Genomic DNA, 18,070 nt, shown 5'->3' on the forward strand with positions numbered 1-18,070 from the left:
AAAAACGCACACACACAGTTCATCTCTAAACAGTTTAATATACCCCGAGGTTGTGGCTCACCCCTACTTTGGCGTTGTGTCAGCTGTCTTGAGAGAGTTTTGTTATCAGCTAATATTTGAGGAATGTAGTTGAAGCGCTCAGAGAACATAGAGCTTTGTAAATGAACAAATTCACCTGTTTACTGTCAGATTAACTCGCAGGGATGTTGCCTGAAGCTTTCAACATGATGAAAGCTGGTTGGAAAATTTGATTCAAGCAAATTCAGTACAATTTACTGTCATGATATCCACATCAGCATATCATGGTGCAATCACACACACGCTGATGGACAGGCAGTTGGACCAACCAACACACACACAACATCACAGCCAATCACCAGTGAGAGCACACGCACTATAAATGTGTGTTGGGTGTTCTGATGCACAAATGATCCGACACGGCTGTAGATGGTACAACTCAGTTTTGTCTAACCAACAGTAATAACTAACTGCTGGCTTGGGTACGTGCTTCACCAGCTAACGTGTGGACCCAGCCCTATCACTATCTTAGTGAGGCACTCAGCACATGGTCTATGTCTGAGTGGCGCGCTGTGAGCTCTGTGCTCTGAGCTATCTCCTGGTAGAATGAGCGGGAACCGTGGTGTTCCCTGTTTTATCGTGCGTGTGCTCTCACTGGTGATTGGCTGCGATGTTATGTGTGTGCTGGTTGGTCCAACTGCCTGTCCATCAGTGTGTGTGTGATTGCATCATGATATGCTGATGTGGATATCATGACATTTACCTCACAGAAGCAGTCTGTTCAATCAGCCATAGCTGGTGTTTCTTCATCGCCCGAATGGGGGAAGAATGCCCCTTTCCTCTTCATCTCTGGTTCAACATAACCTCCTCTCCCTTTCCACCAGTGGCATTGACACCAGCTCACATCGAGGGCTGGCCACATGGAGGGTGTTTGTGGCTTGCGTGTGGGTCTGCAGTCAGCATCATGCAGGAGGAGGGAGGGAGCAGACCCACCAGGAAGGATCGAATAGCTTGCGGCTCCATTCGCTTGATAAGATAGAGGGTGAGAAATGAACCGAGAGCTCTTCGTGGGTGTTCGCGATAACTGACCATGGTTGTCATGGTCACCGTTACTGAGACTGGCTTTATGTTCCAGATTTTATTCACTGAATTTAAGTTCCATTAGCTTAAGAAGTAGAATTCGGAGACAAAGTCAGTTGCATTTTTTTTAATTTTGTAACTAAATTTACATATTTTCTTCCTGAATATTAATTTTTACTGCATTAATATGCTACAGACCTTATAACAAAACAACCTGTATTTGTTCAGTGCTTGACATCCCAATGTACAAACATATATCACATGTCATAATACAGCGAAGTTAACCCATTAAAAAAGCACCACATGAAGTTAGCACCAGGTCATTGCAGGCAAGAAACAGGGAGGCGGAGTTGGGAGAGAGGTGGAAATTCGCAACATAAAAACAAAAGGAGCCACAGGTTTTCTATTGGTCAATCTGAACGAGAAAATGTGTTTAATTTACGTTTCCTATCTCATTGTCACCGTTCTAGAAGGGAATGACGGTTCCACACAGAGCTCAAGAGGGTATGGTCACCCAGGACAAAATCGGCCATAAAGCCTAAACCCGCCCATGCCCGATGTCCAACAGGAGGCACCGTTTAACCCAGGAGAAAGCTGGTCATATCCTCCCCCCACCACCCCCATCTCACACCCCGTGTGAGACCCTTCCTTCAAATCCCATCATGGTCACCGGCCTTCTGGCCCAACCTCTCCAACACACAAGAAAACATTTTTGGTAATGAACTGTCCCCCCCCATCAATCAGCTGACATCTATCCGTCCTTATTGATTTGAGCTGCACACCTCAAATGCATACACCCTGTCAATCAGATTTCCACCCCCCCACCACCACCCCCCCCGTAATGCCTGTGCGTTCCTAGCTCCAGTGCATGTGTTAGCAAATCAACCTTGATTGTTTTAATTTTGCTTGGCCCTTGAATAATCGATACAAGTGTCAAGGTGAAGCTTCTGAAGAAAGGATATATGAATACTTGCACGTTTATCGATACAGGAAGAATATGCCGACACCCTATAAGTGCGCTAACTAGGAATTAGGCAGCAAATCGAATTCTGCAGGGACACCCCTACATATGTTATTCCTCCCCAATACAACTGAGCATGTGGAGCAGTGGTATAGGATATAGTGGCAGTACATATACAGTAGCACTTAGGAAGCGGTTGAAATTCCATCGAACACAGATTCTCCTTAAAGATCAGTAGCCCCATAGTTTAACAACTTCAACTTTATACAATGCGTGTTCATGTTTCCGGTTGAACAGGCTGACTGGGGGCGGGGTGGAGGGAAGGAGATAGCACAAAAAGGCACTTCACAGAGGTGCCAAGCGAGCGGAGGAGGAACCTGATCAAACAGGTGCATTTTAGGGCCACTCCGAAAGAAGGAAGGAGCGACAGAGAGGCGCAGAAGTTTAAGGAGGGCACTCCAGAGATTAGGACCCCATGCAGCTGAAGGGCACATCAGCCAATGGCTCCAGGGAGAAGGGGGATGGGAGAGGGGGGGGGGGGGGAAATGCACAGGAAACTAGAGACAGAGGAAGAGGAGGGTTGTAGGGCTGGAGAAGATTATGGATATGAAAGAGCACGAAGGGATTTAAACATTGGGATTGGAATTATAGTTTCTCAGACCTTGGCGGACCAGGAGTGAAATGTAAGTCAGGATGAGGGGGATAGGATTCGGACAGCAGAGTTTCAGATGAGCTGAAGAGTGAGTGGCCAGCCAGGGCAGCAGTAAAATAGTCAAGTATGGCAGGTGAGGAGCTTTTGTAACTGGGAAGTTCCATTTCCCCTCACTCATATCTAGGCTAACCCTGGGAAGAATGTGACATTGATTTTGGTATATTTTGATGGGAGTATTTCCTCTTGTGGGGGAGCAGCATAGAATCACTACAGTGCAGAAAGAGCTCATTTGGCCCATCGATCCTTTGAAAGAGCCCCCTACCTTGGCTCACTCGCCCTATCCCCTTAATCCCGCACATTGATCGTGGCCAATCCTCCAAACCTGCACATCTTCGGATGGTGGGAGGAAACCGGAGCACCCGGAGGAAACCCATGTAGACACGGGGAGAACGTGTAAACTCCACACAGTCACCCGAGGTCGGAATCGAACCCTGGGCCCTGGTGCCGTGAGGCAGCAGTGCTAACCACTTTTGCCACCATGACTAGAGGTTGTCAATATAAGATGTGCACCGAAATATCCAATGGGGATTCAGGAAAAATATCTTCACCCAGAGAGTGGCGGGAGCGTGGAACCTTTTACTACAGGGAGTGGTCGAAGCAATTAGCCTGGATAGATTTGGGAGGAAGCTGGACAAGTGTACGAGGGACAAGGAAATAGAAAGTTATGACGCTAGATTTAGATAAGGGAAGATTGGAGGAGGGTCGAGAGCATAAACACCACCATAATTTGGATGGACTGAATGGCCTGTTTGTGTGCCTCACATCCTGCATAATTACACAGGGGGGGATCTGAGGTTAACTCGCCCCCACAACCCAAAGATGTGCAGGATCGGTGGATTGGTCACACTAAATTACCCCTTAATTGGAAAAAATGAATTGGGTACTCAAAATTTATTTTAAACAAAAAATAATAAAACAAATTTAATTCATTGCTTTTTTGAAAAGTTACAAGAGACACATTGGGTGTCAATCATGGGGTTTCTCATCTTTCCCCTCCTCCTCCAAGATGGCAAACCCTTGCTGCAAGATGCCACGGGCCCAAGTGTTCACACTCCATTTTGTGAGCCAAGGTGGCGAATGCCAACTGGCCACTTGGCACTAACGACTCTCCCACTCGCCCAATGCCCGCTGAGGGTGACCCAATGCTCATGGGCATCACCGGATAACCATCCGGAGTGGGCACCCTGGATCATTTTCCTCCTCTCCCTAGGCACATTCGTTGGCACCTAAGCTGAATCGAATCCAGGACCAGCCAATGTTTTCCACCTCAGTAACCCGAGAAGCAGTGCTCCATCGCGGAAACTCTCTTTTAATGGCGGCCCAGATAAGTAGTCAAGGAGGTGGACTAAAAATGGCTTCCAAGTGCCCAATATTTTGGTTGCCTGAGGCTACTGACCCTTAACGTCAACGTGAATTTCTTAACCCCAGCCCAAAGGCTCAATAGATCTAATCCAAATGTTTTCCTCTTTTAAAAAAAAAAAAATATTTATATACACAAAGACACCTTAAACTGAAATAAATTATGACAACAGTCAGTTCAAGAAGTGTCTAAAAATAACACAACTCCATAAATTATTTTTTTTGCAAACAAAAAAATAGATCAAGCAACACAGTTTAATACAGTTTTGGGATATTGAGATCAGCACCATTTAAAGGTTTGGTTGGAGAAGAGTCATATCTGTCACAGTCAGACTAGGAAGAATTGCGGGGGTTTGGGGGCCATGGGGAAGTGATTTGAACTAATCCCACTTCCCCTCCAACCCCCAAAATTGAAGCGGTCCGTAGCAATTTTGTTAAAATGGATCTACCCCATAGTTCTTTTATCTCAGTATATACATTAAATTTGTACTTTTCTGACAATGAGAAAACCCTATTGGGAAAAGGTAACATTTTGCCCCTGTAGGAAGGCCATTGATGGTTTGTATATTGTCACCTGCTCCGGTCTATCGCTAGGCCCACACATTGACGATTTACTTCTTCTAGTTCTGCATGCTAAGGTGTCTGTGCTGGGGAATGGAAAGATTTTCATTTCAAGCACCCAACCAGTGTCGAATGCCGCCATGTCATGTATGGTACGGCGGAAGGGACAAAATGACGTGCCTTCGACTGGGGTGCCCCCAATCTTGGAAGGAGAGCTGCAAAGATGGTGGAACTCACCCGCCTGTAACTCGACAGCTTCGACCTCCGAGTTTACCCAGGGCACAAGTCTGACCTTCTTACTTTTCTGATGCTGCACAGGAGCTCTGTCCAATAGGGGCATCCTTTACCCCGGGGTCCTTACACCATTTGCACTTTCCTTCCACCCTCACAGAACCTGACAGCACAGAACGAGGCCTTCCAACCCATTTAGCTCTTTGAAGGAGCTGCCCAATTAGCATGGTGAGCAATGCCCCAAAAGCAACTGGGTCATGATCGGGCCCAACTCATTTGTTATGGCCACTTTGGGTCGCTTTCTGAATGAAGCCAAGGGAAATGGGGTTAATCCAAAGAGAAAATGGTCAGTGATTGTCCAAACATTAGGCAGGCCACAGACCAGGAACAACCAATGAATATTTTGAAAAGGGGCATTTTATTTACTTGCTTATATAAATTTACTAACTTAAATTATCGGTGGTCACTTTTCAACTGCTTACCAATTGGGCTAGCCCGGGAGGCTCATTACTGTACACGCCTAGGAAGGTGCCGCTATTGTCTGTCACACTGGTGTAACATCCAAGCTCTGTACAATGGAGGGACTCTTTGCCCTGGGATTTTGCACCATTTGCTTTTTCCTCCCGATCTCCTAGAATGATACAGCACAGAATGAGGCCGTTCGGCCCATCAGATCTGTGCTGGACCTCTGAAAGAACTATCCAATTAATCCCACTCCCCCTCACCCTTTTTAGAGTCCAGCAGATGCCTCCTCCCTCCCCCACCCTGTCTTTATTCAATTCGCTCATTCAGTACATTCCAGATCATCACCATGCACCACAAAAACACGATTCTCCTCATCTCTCCCCTGGTTACTCTAACCAAGAAGTATTTTGCCCAAAGTGGAGACCCAGACCACTGCTGAAGGCAGAAAGTGTAGCCAAATGTTTGTTGGAATTCCAAATTGCGGCAAACTCTTCACTGAGTTACATTAAAGAACGGATTGCGGTGGATTGTTTGGAGCTGGGATCTGGCAAAGAATTGCTCCATCGCTCACTATTCAGATCTGACCTGTGGTCACTGGACTATGGACAACCTTGCTCCTGGGTGGGAGTATTGTGACTGGATTTAGCAAATCCAATCAGCTGAACATTGAACGGAAAGCTGTGGTGTGCCTCAAGGCAGTCTGAAGGAAATGAAATATTCCCAATCTTTGGGGTACTTGTTGGGTTCAGGATTGTTGGAGGATATCAAAACACAAATTTTAGACAGGCGTCCAGTTCGGAGACCTAATAACCTTCTTGGCATTGGTGGCAAGACCCAGCAGGTGTAACCAGTTGGAATGAAACTGAGACAAAGTCGCAAGATTTGCCTGTGTGCCTCAGGACCCAACCTTCAGACACAAACGGGAATCAGAGGCCCACAGCGTGCAGAAGCCAGTCACTCACCTGGAACCTTCCTCCAGTTTGGTCAATTAGTGGGCAGAGGGCAGCCGTGCCAATTAATTGGGACCAATAGGAGGGAATGTAGGAAAAGGCCAAATAGAGATTTGGATTGACTCAGGTCTCCTGTGGGCGGGATGGGGCGGTTGAACATTGCACCCGATTTAATCTCCAGAACAATTACCCTCTTGCCACGTTGCGTTGACCTGAAGGACAGATCCAACAGATCTTTGATATAAAACAAAAGTCGAGATTTGGAATGAAGGGCACTGGAAGGAGGGAGGTTCGAGTGGAGCATAAAGGTCAGCCTGGACCAGACGGGCCAAATGGCCTGATTGTAAGCTGCAAACCCAATGTAATTCCATGAAAATGGACGCCACCACTCCCATTGCAACAGAACAATCTCAATGTCCATGATTCAGGTCTGAATCTTACACTCTCTGCCAGACAGGTCCGATCACAGTGCAGTTAAATATCGTAGACCTGGACAGGTTGAGGGGAAGGGGCAGTCACTTTTCTTGAAGTCAATACGTAGCTTCTGGTTTTCGTTTCCTTGCAAAAGTGGCTGACAGGGAGCGGAATGGCTAGCTTTCTCCATTTCAATAGTGTGAGCCCATTAGTGTCCCGTGACCTGCTCTGAACCACAATGCAACCTCTTGGCCTGACACCTTTCTTGTGGATGTCCGCGTGCCAAGAGATTAAGGAATCAGGCCACATGTTGGCTCTTACTAGAGAAAGGGCACTTGTTGAAAGGGAGAAAGTTTGGTGTACAAGTCCTCTACGGAAATGAAGAGATATTGGTAGAGGACACTTCAGCCATGTACCATTACAGTGGAATTTGGGATGACACAGGGACAATCACCATAGACTTGGCCTCTTCAAAAGGTCATAAGATTTTGGCCCCACAAGGGCAGGAATTATTTATTGTCATTAACACACAATAAAAAAACAGAACACCCAACTGCAGCATGGTTAATAAGAGACAAAATGAAATACAAAAGAAAATGTGCATTTTTTTAAAAAAAGGGTAGGGGAGAGGATAGTCGGACATGCAGTTCTCTTTTGTGAGGTCTTAGCTGCTGAAACAGACGGGGCCAACCTCGAAGCCAAACTTTTGCTGGTGTTCGCCGAAATCAGTCACGGCTATGTCTTTGATGGGCAGGTCAACGACTCGGGGCGAGTCAATCTCCAACACAGTCCGATCGGAACCCTTCCTCAGCTGCAAGTGAGAAATGGAAAGCAATGTAAAGAAGAGGGAATTTAACCAGAACACCAAGATACACTGATGCAGCAGCTCTCCCGCGCACTTGCCTCTCTCTTCGTGACCAAGAGGTCCGTGCGAGTTCCTGCTGAGATCCAGTGGCCGGCACAATGTCAATTTGGACCCAACAGGGTGTGAGATACAGGAGGGCCTAATCTGCCCATTGCCGTCAAATGAACTTTGTTCGGACCTAAACCCAATTTTATATATCTTCTTCCGTGAGCCAATCTGCACCCATCTCTTCTCTTCCAAATTAGCAAGCTACGTTCTCTCGGAGTTTCTCTTTCTTTAGCCTTTGATGGGATGCAGGCATCTGCTGGCCACCCCGAATGACCCCTGAACTGAGTGGCTTGCGAGGCCACTTCCGAGAGGAGCAGTGAAGTGTCACTGACATTGCTGTGGGTCTGGAGTCACATGGAGGCCGGACCGGGTAAGGACGGCAGATTTCCTTCCCGAAGGGGGGAAATCAGTGAACCCGACGGGTTTTAGTGACAATCGAAGGGATTCCACTGGAAACAACGTCAGCGAGATTCTTGCATCTCCATGCCACCTTCTACAAATTTGGGGATGTGGCAGAGCCCTTTACAGCCAATGAAATGCTTTTGAAGTGTGGTCGCCGTTCTGATATCGGAAATACGGTAACACAGGGCAGACATGGTGGCGCGGTGCTTAGCACTGCTGCCTCACGGCGCCACGGACCCGGGTTCAATTCCAGGTCTCCCCCGTGTCTGCGTGGGTTTCCTCCCCCAGTCCAAAGATGTGCAGGTTAGGTGGGGTTGCGGTTATAGGGCGGGGGGGGGGGTGCGGGGGGGGGGGAGCGGGGGGGGGGGGGGGGGGGAGTGGGCCTAGGGAGGGCGCTCTTTCAGAGGGCCGGTGCAGACTCGACAGGCCGAATGGCCTCCTTCTGCACTGTAGGGGTTCTATGATTCTACAACCAGGCACCACAAAGAGCAACGTGGTAGCAATCAGATAAATATTGGCACTGGGAAGGGTGCAGAGGAGATTCATCAGGATGCTGCCTGGGGTGGAGCGTTTCTGCTGACAAGAGAGTCGTAGGGCGCGATCTACCGGCCGTGTCCCTCCGGAATCGCAGTGGGACGTTGCGGCAGTCGAGGATCCCTGGGAGGCCTCTCCCAGCACTTACCAGCCGGAATCAGAGTGGGACACGGATGGTAGATCGCGGCCTGTGACTCTGCTTTAGCGATGTAGACGGAGGACACGAGCGAGAACTCCCATCCAAGAATGTCGTTGTGATCTTTCAGCACCCGAGTGGAGAGAGGGGCCTGACTGAACACCTCATCTGAATGACGGCATCTCCAACTGTGCAGCACTTTGTCCACGGGGAGTGCCAGCCGAGGAAGGTATTAAGTGTCGCACAAACTCAGTGTGCAGGTTAAATGCTGAACATGGCCACTGGAGGCACTTTAGCCCTCAACATATGGGTCCTGTAACCCCCCCTGTGGCAGTCACCAGTAGCAGTATTATATGTATTATGGTAAGACTTGTATACTAGAGGTACATGGGTAAATCCCTGCCTGCTGGCTCCGCCCAGTAGGTGGTGTATAGATGTGTGTGCTCACCCGTGCTGCAGCCATTCTGGTTCCAGCTACAGGAGGCACAACATCTTTGCTCAATAAAGCCTCGATTATTCCACTACTCTCGTGTTTGTGGTAATTGATAGTGCATCACCCCCCCCAACAGAAAGAATCATTCTTCACCTTGCAGCCGTCATAGATGGCGCTGATGTACGGTGTCTTGGTGTAGGTCAGCTCCTCATTGTTGGCCCCCAGGAATCGCACGGCCTTCTGGTAGCTTTTCGTGACGGAGTCGTACCAGGCAATGGACTGCTGGCAGTTGTAAACGAACCTCTGGCGGGCTGCGGCACTCAGGAGGCGCAGGAAGGTCATCTGAACCACGTGGACAGGATTGCCATCGGAGTCTGTGTACATCAGCTGGGGAAATACAAGGTCGAGGCCGAGTGCGTGAAGACAAAAGTGGCGAAGCAGGGGGTCTATCGATTAGCTTTAGGGAATGGGAGCGTTCAGTACATAGTCAAGGGGAAAGCAAAACAAGAGTGTGTAGGAGGAAGGGATAGGGGGTTTTGCTGATTGGCGAGATGAAATAGGCTGGGAGGAGGCTCATGATTGGAGCAAAAACACCAGCATTGACTTGTTGGGCCGAATGGCCTGCTTCTGGTCTGTGAATTCAATGTAGTTCTTTGAGTAATTAGCTGAATTGTTGCGAATATATAATGATATCCCAGGTAATCACTAATTGTAGGGTGGCACAGTGGTTAGCACTGCTGCCTCACAGCGCTAGGGACCCGGGTTCAATTTCGGCCTTGGGTCACTGTCTGTGTGGAGTTCTCTCCCCGTGTGTGGGTGGGTTTCCTCCGGGTGCTCCGGTTTCGTCCCACAATCCAAAGATGTGCACATTAGGTGGATTGGACACGTAAAACATTCGGTGAGGTTAGGGCGGGGGAGTGGGCCTGGGTAGTGTTCTTAGAATTTACAGGGCAGAAGGAGGCCATTCGGCCCATCGAGTCAGCACCAGCCCCTGGAAAGGTCCTCCTACTTAAACCCACACCTTCACCCTAACCCAGTAATACAGTTACCCCACCCAATCTTTTGGACACTAAGGGGCAATTTAGCATGGCCAATCCACCTCACCTGCATATCTTTGGACTGCGGGAGGAAACCGGATCACCCGGAGGAAACCCACGCACACACGGGGAGAACGTGCAAACTCCACACAGTCACCCGAGGTCGGAATTGAACCCGGGACCCTGGAGCTGCGAGGCAGCGGTGCTGACTGCTGTGGCACCATGCCACCCTCAAGTGGGCCGGTACAGACTGGATGGGCTGAATTGCCTCCTTCAGCATTGTAGGGATTCTACATGCTAATGCGTGCAACCCCAGTGTGGAGCATGGGCTTTTCCACGCGATCTGCGTAAAATGGAGGAAATTCTTATATGTTGCTTATCGGGGCTGTTTAGTTCTATATTGTGCACTGTACTTCACTGAAAAGCATTTAATCGTGCAACTCGTTAAATTACAAGTGGTTCCGAAGCCTGGTGGCCTGGATTCTTCTCCAAATCCACCCCAACTCTAATCTAATTGCAATGTCCCAGGGCCAGCTGGTAGCAGTCACATATTAACCCGGCAGCGAGAGGGGACCAAGTCCCGATGGTGATGGGAAAATAGCACAAGAAGAGTCAGTGAAGGCGCAGAGGTTTCCTGAAGATGGCATCAGGCACAGGATTCACTGGGCTGCTAGCCGTGTATTTCTCATAAGCGCGATGTTCGCTGGTCAATGGGATTTACCATTGAAGCCGGGAATCCCGTGGGCATGGGCGCTATGTCGACAGGAACAGAGAATCCCAACGTCCGGAAAATTCCGGGCCCACATCAACTGAGGTCCAACATTGAGATCTTCAGCAGATCCGGGCTGGGAGGAATAGAAGTGCCTTGGAACAACACGGAATGTACAACACGGACGTTTCCTTTGACCGGGAACATCTTCCCCATGTCCAACCTGTCAAAAGTTCTTCCTAAACTTAAAGACCTCGATCGGGTTGGTTGTAACAACGGTTTCCGCTTCTACGGGGGAATTCCGAGCCACTGCTTCCTTTGACCCGTTGCCACCTTCTGCCCGTTGGATCCGGGGAGTAGGAATGGGTGGAAAACTCATCTCCATTTGCACGAGAGGGGGGGCGGGAATGGGTAGCATTGGTCAGGAGCAGGCATGGCCGGCGCGAGAGGGAGAGAAATCCAGGGTTGGGGCAGTGAGGCCGATCACGGAGTTGTCCGCAGTCTCTCCCCCGATCCGGAGGCGAATCACAACCGATATGAGCTCCATTGCTTCTCAGGCCAGTTCTTTCACAAAACAAAAAAGGGAACAGGTAAATAATTGATCAGGAGTGAAGGTGAAGGCCGGGGACTCAACAGAGCCAGAGATTACTGAACCCGTCATGGAGGGCAATGGTTCGTATGCTGTGTGTGGGCCCTCTGCGGAAATGAACTACTCCGGTTTGAATATTGGGGGGAAAAAAAAAAAAGAGTTGTTTGTGTTTGAAGTACTTTAGTGGTCACGGCAATGTGGCAGCCAAATTGCCCATCAGCCGTTGGCGGAGGGGTAAATCGTTACCAGGACATTGGGGAGAATCTCTTTGGCCTTCTTTTGAACAGTGCCCCCCAAAAAAAGTTTGTCATGCGTTCTCTGCCCCCGTTTCATCCTTATCGTTCTCCATCCCCGGCATGGCTGTTTGCTCATGCCAGGGAAGGTTTTGTTCAGGAGATCTTACCTGCTTGCCTCGCTTAAACTTGCTGTACCAAGTTCCAGGTTTATCCCTTTGCCACGAAGAAACTTTCACCTGGAATACAGTCAAAAAACAGACACCAAACATCAGACACAGCATCCCACCGGATCGGCCTCGCACAGGCCCAAGCCACAGGCCCAGACTTACAGGGTGCATCACCGAGTGAGCCGGGCAGACAATGATCACAGCTACGTCGGGGCAAAACCGCACCACAAGGACAATTGACATTTAAAAAAAAACACACACAGGCTTTCAGCAGTAAAGCTGAAGTTGCTCAGAGTGCCAGGCGGGCGCCAAGTGCTCGGGAACGGAGATTCCGCTACTCTAAGTTGGCGTCAGACACTCCGAGGGCAGGAGTAGGTACAGAGGAAGACCCCACCCTTTTCTTCCCTTATTCTGCCCTATCACTGTGCCCCCGTGCAAATCTTCTGGAATAACCCCGACTCCGCAATGGGAACATTGTACCTGTGGAACAGTGAGCTCGACTAAAGAGGGGGTGTGATCGAGGAAATTAAGCTAGTGCAGGGGAAACACGGCTCAAGGTCAGGAATAAAGTTACCAATGAATCCACTGGGGAATTTAGGAAAAATCACTCCCCAGAGTGCTGAGAATGTGGAACTCGCTACCACAGGAGTGCCTGAAGTGAGCAGAGAACATTGAATGCCCACAGTGCAGAAGGAGGCCCACAGCCCATTGAGTCTGCACCCACCCTCTGAAAGCGCCCCCTACCGAGGGCAACTCCCCAGCCCAACCCAGTAACCCCACCTAACCTGCATAGCCTTGGACACTCAGGGGCAATTTAGCTTGGCCAATCCACCGAACCAGTGCATCTTTGGGTCGTGGGAGGAAACCGGAGCCCCCGGAGGAAACCCACGCAGACACGGGGAGAAGGTGCAGACTCCGCACAGACAGTGACCCGAGGCTGGAATCGAACCCGTGTCCCTGGCGCTGTGAGGCAGCAGTGCTGACCACCGTGCCACCGCCTACTGCTGGGTACGGTAGATATGTTTACGGAAAAGCTGATGAAGGCACGAGGGAGCGAGGAATAGCAGGATATGTCGGTAGGGTGAGGTGAAGTAGGGTTGAAAGATGCTCTCGCGGAGCCGAAACGCTGACAAGAGACCAGTTAGGTGTTTGCTTTCTGTGCTGCAAATTTTAAAAGTCTAAATTCAACGCAGTGGCAAACGCTGCCCTTCAAAATAAATCGCTGTGGTACAGCCCTTCAAGCACAAGATTAAGCATCTCATCTAAATGTGAGCATTTCCTTTCCTAGTGTGTGAAAATGATCGAGGCAGCAAGGCAAGGACCAATGAGGGAGGAGAAAAAAAAGAGAGAGGGCGTGACTTGCATTAGCGAGCCGAGCGGAGTGAATAATGAGCCTGTAAGCAGTGCGGCTGATATTAAATTGTGCACAGTGCTCCATTAAAAGATCTATTTCCGTTATCACTGGACCATGTAATGTCTCTGCTCAACTTACCCCTTCGGTTTTCTTATCGGGGAAGATGCAGGTTTCCCCGCCGGCAGTGAAGTTACAGAAAACCTTGAAGGAATCCTTGGCACAACCTTGATTGGGGTCAATCCAATAATCACCTTGGGAGAGATCAAGAGGTTTTAATTTAGAATATCTCAGCCGTGCAACTGTAAAGAGAGTAAATGTTACAATGTGATTCGTGGCCTCCGAGCGTTCGCAAAGAACAAAATCTCAGTGGACCGGACAAGCTGACAAGAAGCGTTGAAAAGAAATAAACGCACGGGTTTCTTAAATTAATAAAGGTGGCGGGGGCAGGGTTTTCCAGTCCGTCCCACTGCTGGGAACGTCCAGCCATGCCGAAATCAACCACTTGCGGCGGCCGGAATGGGTGTAAACACAGGTTCCGAAGGGAGTATTGTTTCCAATTCCCAGCAGCACACTTCGGGAAGGCTATCTCAGCCTTTTCGAGGGTGTCGAGGATCCTTGCCAGGATTGTAACAGCGATGGGGGGGGGGGTTAATATGGAGAGGCTGGGGAAGCTCAGATTGTTCTCCCCGGAGCCGCGAATTAAGGGGACTTTGTTGGAGGTGTTCAAAATCCCGAGGTGTTTTGGTCGAGTCGGTAAGCCCTTTGTCTGCTGGCTGGAGAGATGGTGAAGAGAGGGTGCAGAAGAAAGATCAGCAGCAAAAAAACAAGGTGTGGAGAATTAATTTGCTCCCATCTGGAATGCGCTGCCTGAAAGGGCGGCGGGAGCAGATTCAGGAGTGAGTTCCGAAAGGGGATTCGATAAATACTCAAAAGGGAAACATTTGCAAAGCAGTCGGGAAAAGATCGAGGCTCCAGAACAGCGCTCCGAACCAAGCTGTTTTTGGTACGGCTACAACACTGGCACCTACCTGACAACGTGGGAAATGTTCGGAAGGACAGTGATATCGGACTCGAAATGGTAACCCCGGGTTCCAGATCCGCAGATGCTGTCAGGCCGGCTGGGTTTTTCCAGCACTTTCTGTTTTTTATGACAACATGACTCATCTCCTGTCCACAGAAAGCAGGACAAATCCAACCCAGCCAATTATCAGTCTACTCTCGATCACCAGCAAGGTGATGGAAGGTGTTGTCCACACTGCTATCGTGAGGCACTTGTAGAACATAGAACAGTATAGCACAGAATAAAAATTTAGAGTACCCAAATCATTTTTTCCAAATAAGGGGCAAATTAGCGTGGCCAGTCCACCTACCCTGCACATCTTTGGGTTGTGGGGGCGAAACCCACGCACACACGGGGAGAACGTGCAAACTCCACACAGATAGTCACCCAAGGTAGGAATCGAACCCGGGTCCCTGGAGCTGTGATACAGCAGTGCTAGCCACTGTGCTGTGTTTTCTTCTGATGATTATTTGTTTGTATCAAGTCGTTCTCTGTTCACATCACAGTTACAGATATATTGAAAGGTTTTAAGCATACACGTGCTAATATTGGTAATATACAAAGCTACAGATTAAAAATCTGTACCAAGTTCTACCTATGTAAACCTGTCACACTATAATTACAACCTCGGCCACTGCAGGAGTTCCTCAGGGAAGTGTCCTAGGCCCAACCATCTTCAGCTGCTTCATCAATGACCTTCCTTCCATCGTAAGGTCAGACGTGGGGATGTTCGCTGATAACTGCACAATGCTCAGCACCATTCGCGACTCCCCTGATATTAAATAAACTAAATATTGCAGATGCTGGAATCTGAACCAAGAACAGAGGAAGCTGGGAAAACTCAGCAGCTCTGCGGACATCTGGCAGGAGAGGAACACAGTTTCTGCATCCGACAAAAGGTCCGTGACTCGAAATGCTAACTCGGTTTTTCTCCTCATGGAGGCTGGCAGACCTGCTGAGGTTTTACCCCCTTTTCTCAGGTACTGAATGTGGTAGTATGTATTGGGGGTCATGTGGGACTGGAAGCCCTAATGTCATTGGCTGACAGATCCCGGGTCCTGGTTGGCCGTTGACCTCAAGCTCCGCCCTGAAGGCGAAGTATAAGAAGCCGGTGTCTTCCCCCGCAGGCCAGTTTACTATCGGGCTGCTGGGGAACAGACACGCTTAATAAAGCCTCATCGACTTCACTCTATTCGTCTCACGGAGTCTTTGTGCGCTACAATTTATTAAGCGTGCCTAAAAAGGACTATGGAGCTCAGGATCATTCCAGAATGCCTGAGGATCAGCCCCCACGCAGTGAATGCGGCAGCAGCCTTCAAACACTGGCAGACTTGCTTCGAGGCCTACCTCAGAACGACCACCGGCCGAGTCTCAGACGAACAAAAACTGCAGGTCCTGCACTCGAGGGTGAGCACGGAGATTTTCACCCTCATTGAAGACACCGACGATTTCCAGACGGCGTTCACAGCACTGAGAAGTCTCTACGTTCGCCCAGTTAACCAAATCTATGCTCGCTACCAGCTCGCGACGAGACGGCAAGCTCCCGGAGAATCGATGGACGAGTTCTACGCCGCGCTGCTGATTTTGGGACGAGCCTGCAGCTGCCCGTCGGTGAACGCAAACGAACACACGGACATGTTAATGCGCGATGCTTTTGTTGCAGGTATACAATCCTCCCAAATCCGCCAAAGACTTCTAGAAAAAGAGTCACTAGGACTCTCAGAGGCACGGGCCCTGGCAGCCTCGCTGGACGTAGCCGCGCGTAATACCCGCGCCTACGGCCCCGACCGCGCGGCAGGCCATTGGGCCCCGTACGTACCCGCCGCGGCAAACCCCCTACCCCCCCCCCCCCCGGACACCCCACAGGCTTGCGCAGTCCAAACGCCGAGTCGCACCGGGGGCGCCCGCTGTTATTTCTGCGGCCAGGCGAAGCACCCCCGACAACGCTGTCCGGCCCGCGCAGCCATCTGCAAAAGCTGCGGGAAAAAGGGCCACTATGCGGTGGTGTGCCGGTCCCGCGAGGTCGCCGCCGTCCCGGGAGAACAGGGAGCCCTACAGGCAGTCTATGCCTCCCAACCCCCCCAGCACGCCATGTGCGACCCCCAGGCGCCGCCATTTTGGGTCCCGACCACCGCGGCCCCGGGAGAACTGGGAGCCCTGCACGCCGCCTACGCCCCCCAACCCCCCTCCCCGCAGCCCATGTACGACCCGCCGCCGGCGCTCCCGATTTGGGTGCCGGCCAACACTCTCCACGGAGAGGAAGGGGTTTTTCGCATCCCGAACGCCACCCACACCCCCGTCCCGCGCCCCACGCCTGACCCGCCGGCGCCACCTACCTTGACCCCGACCACCGGCGAGGGAGCTGCGCGCGGTGCCAGCGCTCGCGGCCCCACGACTGACCCGCCGGAGCCGCCGACCTGCGCCCTCACCCCCGTCCCGCGCCCCACGCCTGACCCGCCAGCGCCGCCGACCTGGGCCCTCGCCCCCGTCCCGCGCCCCACGCCTGACCCGCCGACCTGGGCCCTCGCCCCCGTCCCGCGACCCACGCCTGACCCGCCGGAGCCGCCGACCTGGGCCCTCGCCCCCGTCCCGCGCCCCACGCCTGACCCGCCAGCGCCGCCGACCTGGGCCCTCACCCCCGTCCCGCGCCCCACGCCTGACCCACCGGCAATACAGCTTACCTGGACCCGATCTCCGTCCCCGGCGAGGGACCTCCTCACGGTCCCAGCGCTCGCAGTGCTGACCCGCCGGCCTTGGCCCCGAACACCGCGGTCCCCAGCGAGGGAGCTCCGCGCGGTCCTAGCGCCCGCGGCCCTGGCGCTCGCAGCCAAGGAACTCCGCGCGGTCCTAGCGCCCGCGGCCCGGGCGCTCGCAATGCAGGAACTCCGCGCGGTCCTAGCGCCCCCCAGACCCCCCAGCACTCAATGTGCGACCCGCAGACGCCGCCATTTTGGGTCCCGACCACCACGAGGGGAGGAGGGGCCCCGCCATCTTGGACCGCCCCCGACCTGTACGACGCATGGGGGCGGCCATTTTGTCCACCCCCGACGCCATCTTGTGACCCCTCAGCTACGGGCGAGGTATGGGGGTGGTCATTTTATCCATCCCCGACGCCATCTTGGACGGCAACAACGGACCCCACCCCACTACTACAACCACGGCTCGCTTCGGTTACACTCGATCAGGCTCGGCCCCGGACTCTCCAGACGACGACGACAACGGTCCTAATTAACGGCCACGAGACGCCTTGCCTAGTCGACTCCGGGAGCACGGAAAGTTTTATACATCCCGACACGGTAAGACGCTGTTCCTTAACTACCTACCCCAGCGCACAAAAGATTTGCCTAGCTGCAGGATCCCACTCCGTACAGATCCAGGGATTCTGCATAGTTACCCTAACGGTACAGGGGAGGGAATTCAAAAACTACAAACTTAACGTCCTTCCCCAACTCTGTGCCCCCACCTTGCTGGGCTTAGATTTTCAATGTAACCTACAGAGCCTTACGTTTAAATTCGGCGGCCCCATACCCCCACTCACTATCTGCGGCCTCGCCACCCTCAAGGTGCAACCCCCGTCCTTGTTTGCGAACCTCACCCCGGATTGCAAACCCGTCGCCACTAGGAGCAGACGGTACAGCGCCCAGGACCGGACCTTCATTCGGTCCGAAGTCCAGCGGCTACTAAAGGAGGGCATAATCCAGGCCAGCAATAGTCCCTGGAGAGCGCAGGTGGTAGTAGTGAAGACAGGG

The 18,070-nt window shown here is 51.5% G+C and overlaps 1 protein-coding gene across 1 annotated transcript in view; it reads right to left on the bottom strand.

The window, feature by feature from the left end:
* Positions 1-1,210: 1,210 nt before the first annotated feature.
* Positions 1,211-18,070, bottom strand: part of LOC140403200 (uncharacterized) — a 330,215-nt gene continuing 313,355 nt past the window's right edge. The window contains 4 exon segments of the mRNA XM_072490949.1: positions 1,211-7,562; positions 9,323-9,556; positions 11,908-11,976; positions 13,400-13,512. Coding sequence (XP_072347050.1) covers positions 7,416-7,562; positions 9,323-9,556; positions 11,908-11,976; positions 13,400-13,512 — 563 coding nt within the window. The 3' untranslated portion in view covers positions 1,211-7,415.

This window comes from Scyliorhinus torazame, chromosome 27 (assembly GCF_047496885.1).
Source record: "Scyliorhinus torazame isolate Kashiwa2021f chromosome 27, sScyTor2.1, whole genome shotgun sequence".
Taxonomy (NCBI): domain Eukaryota; kingdom Metazoa; phylum Chordata; class Chondrichthyes; order Carcharhiniformes; family Scyliorhinidae; genus Scyliorhinus; species Scyliorhinus torazame.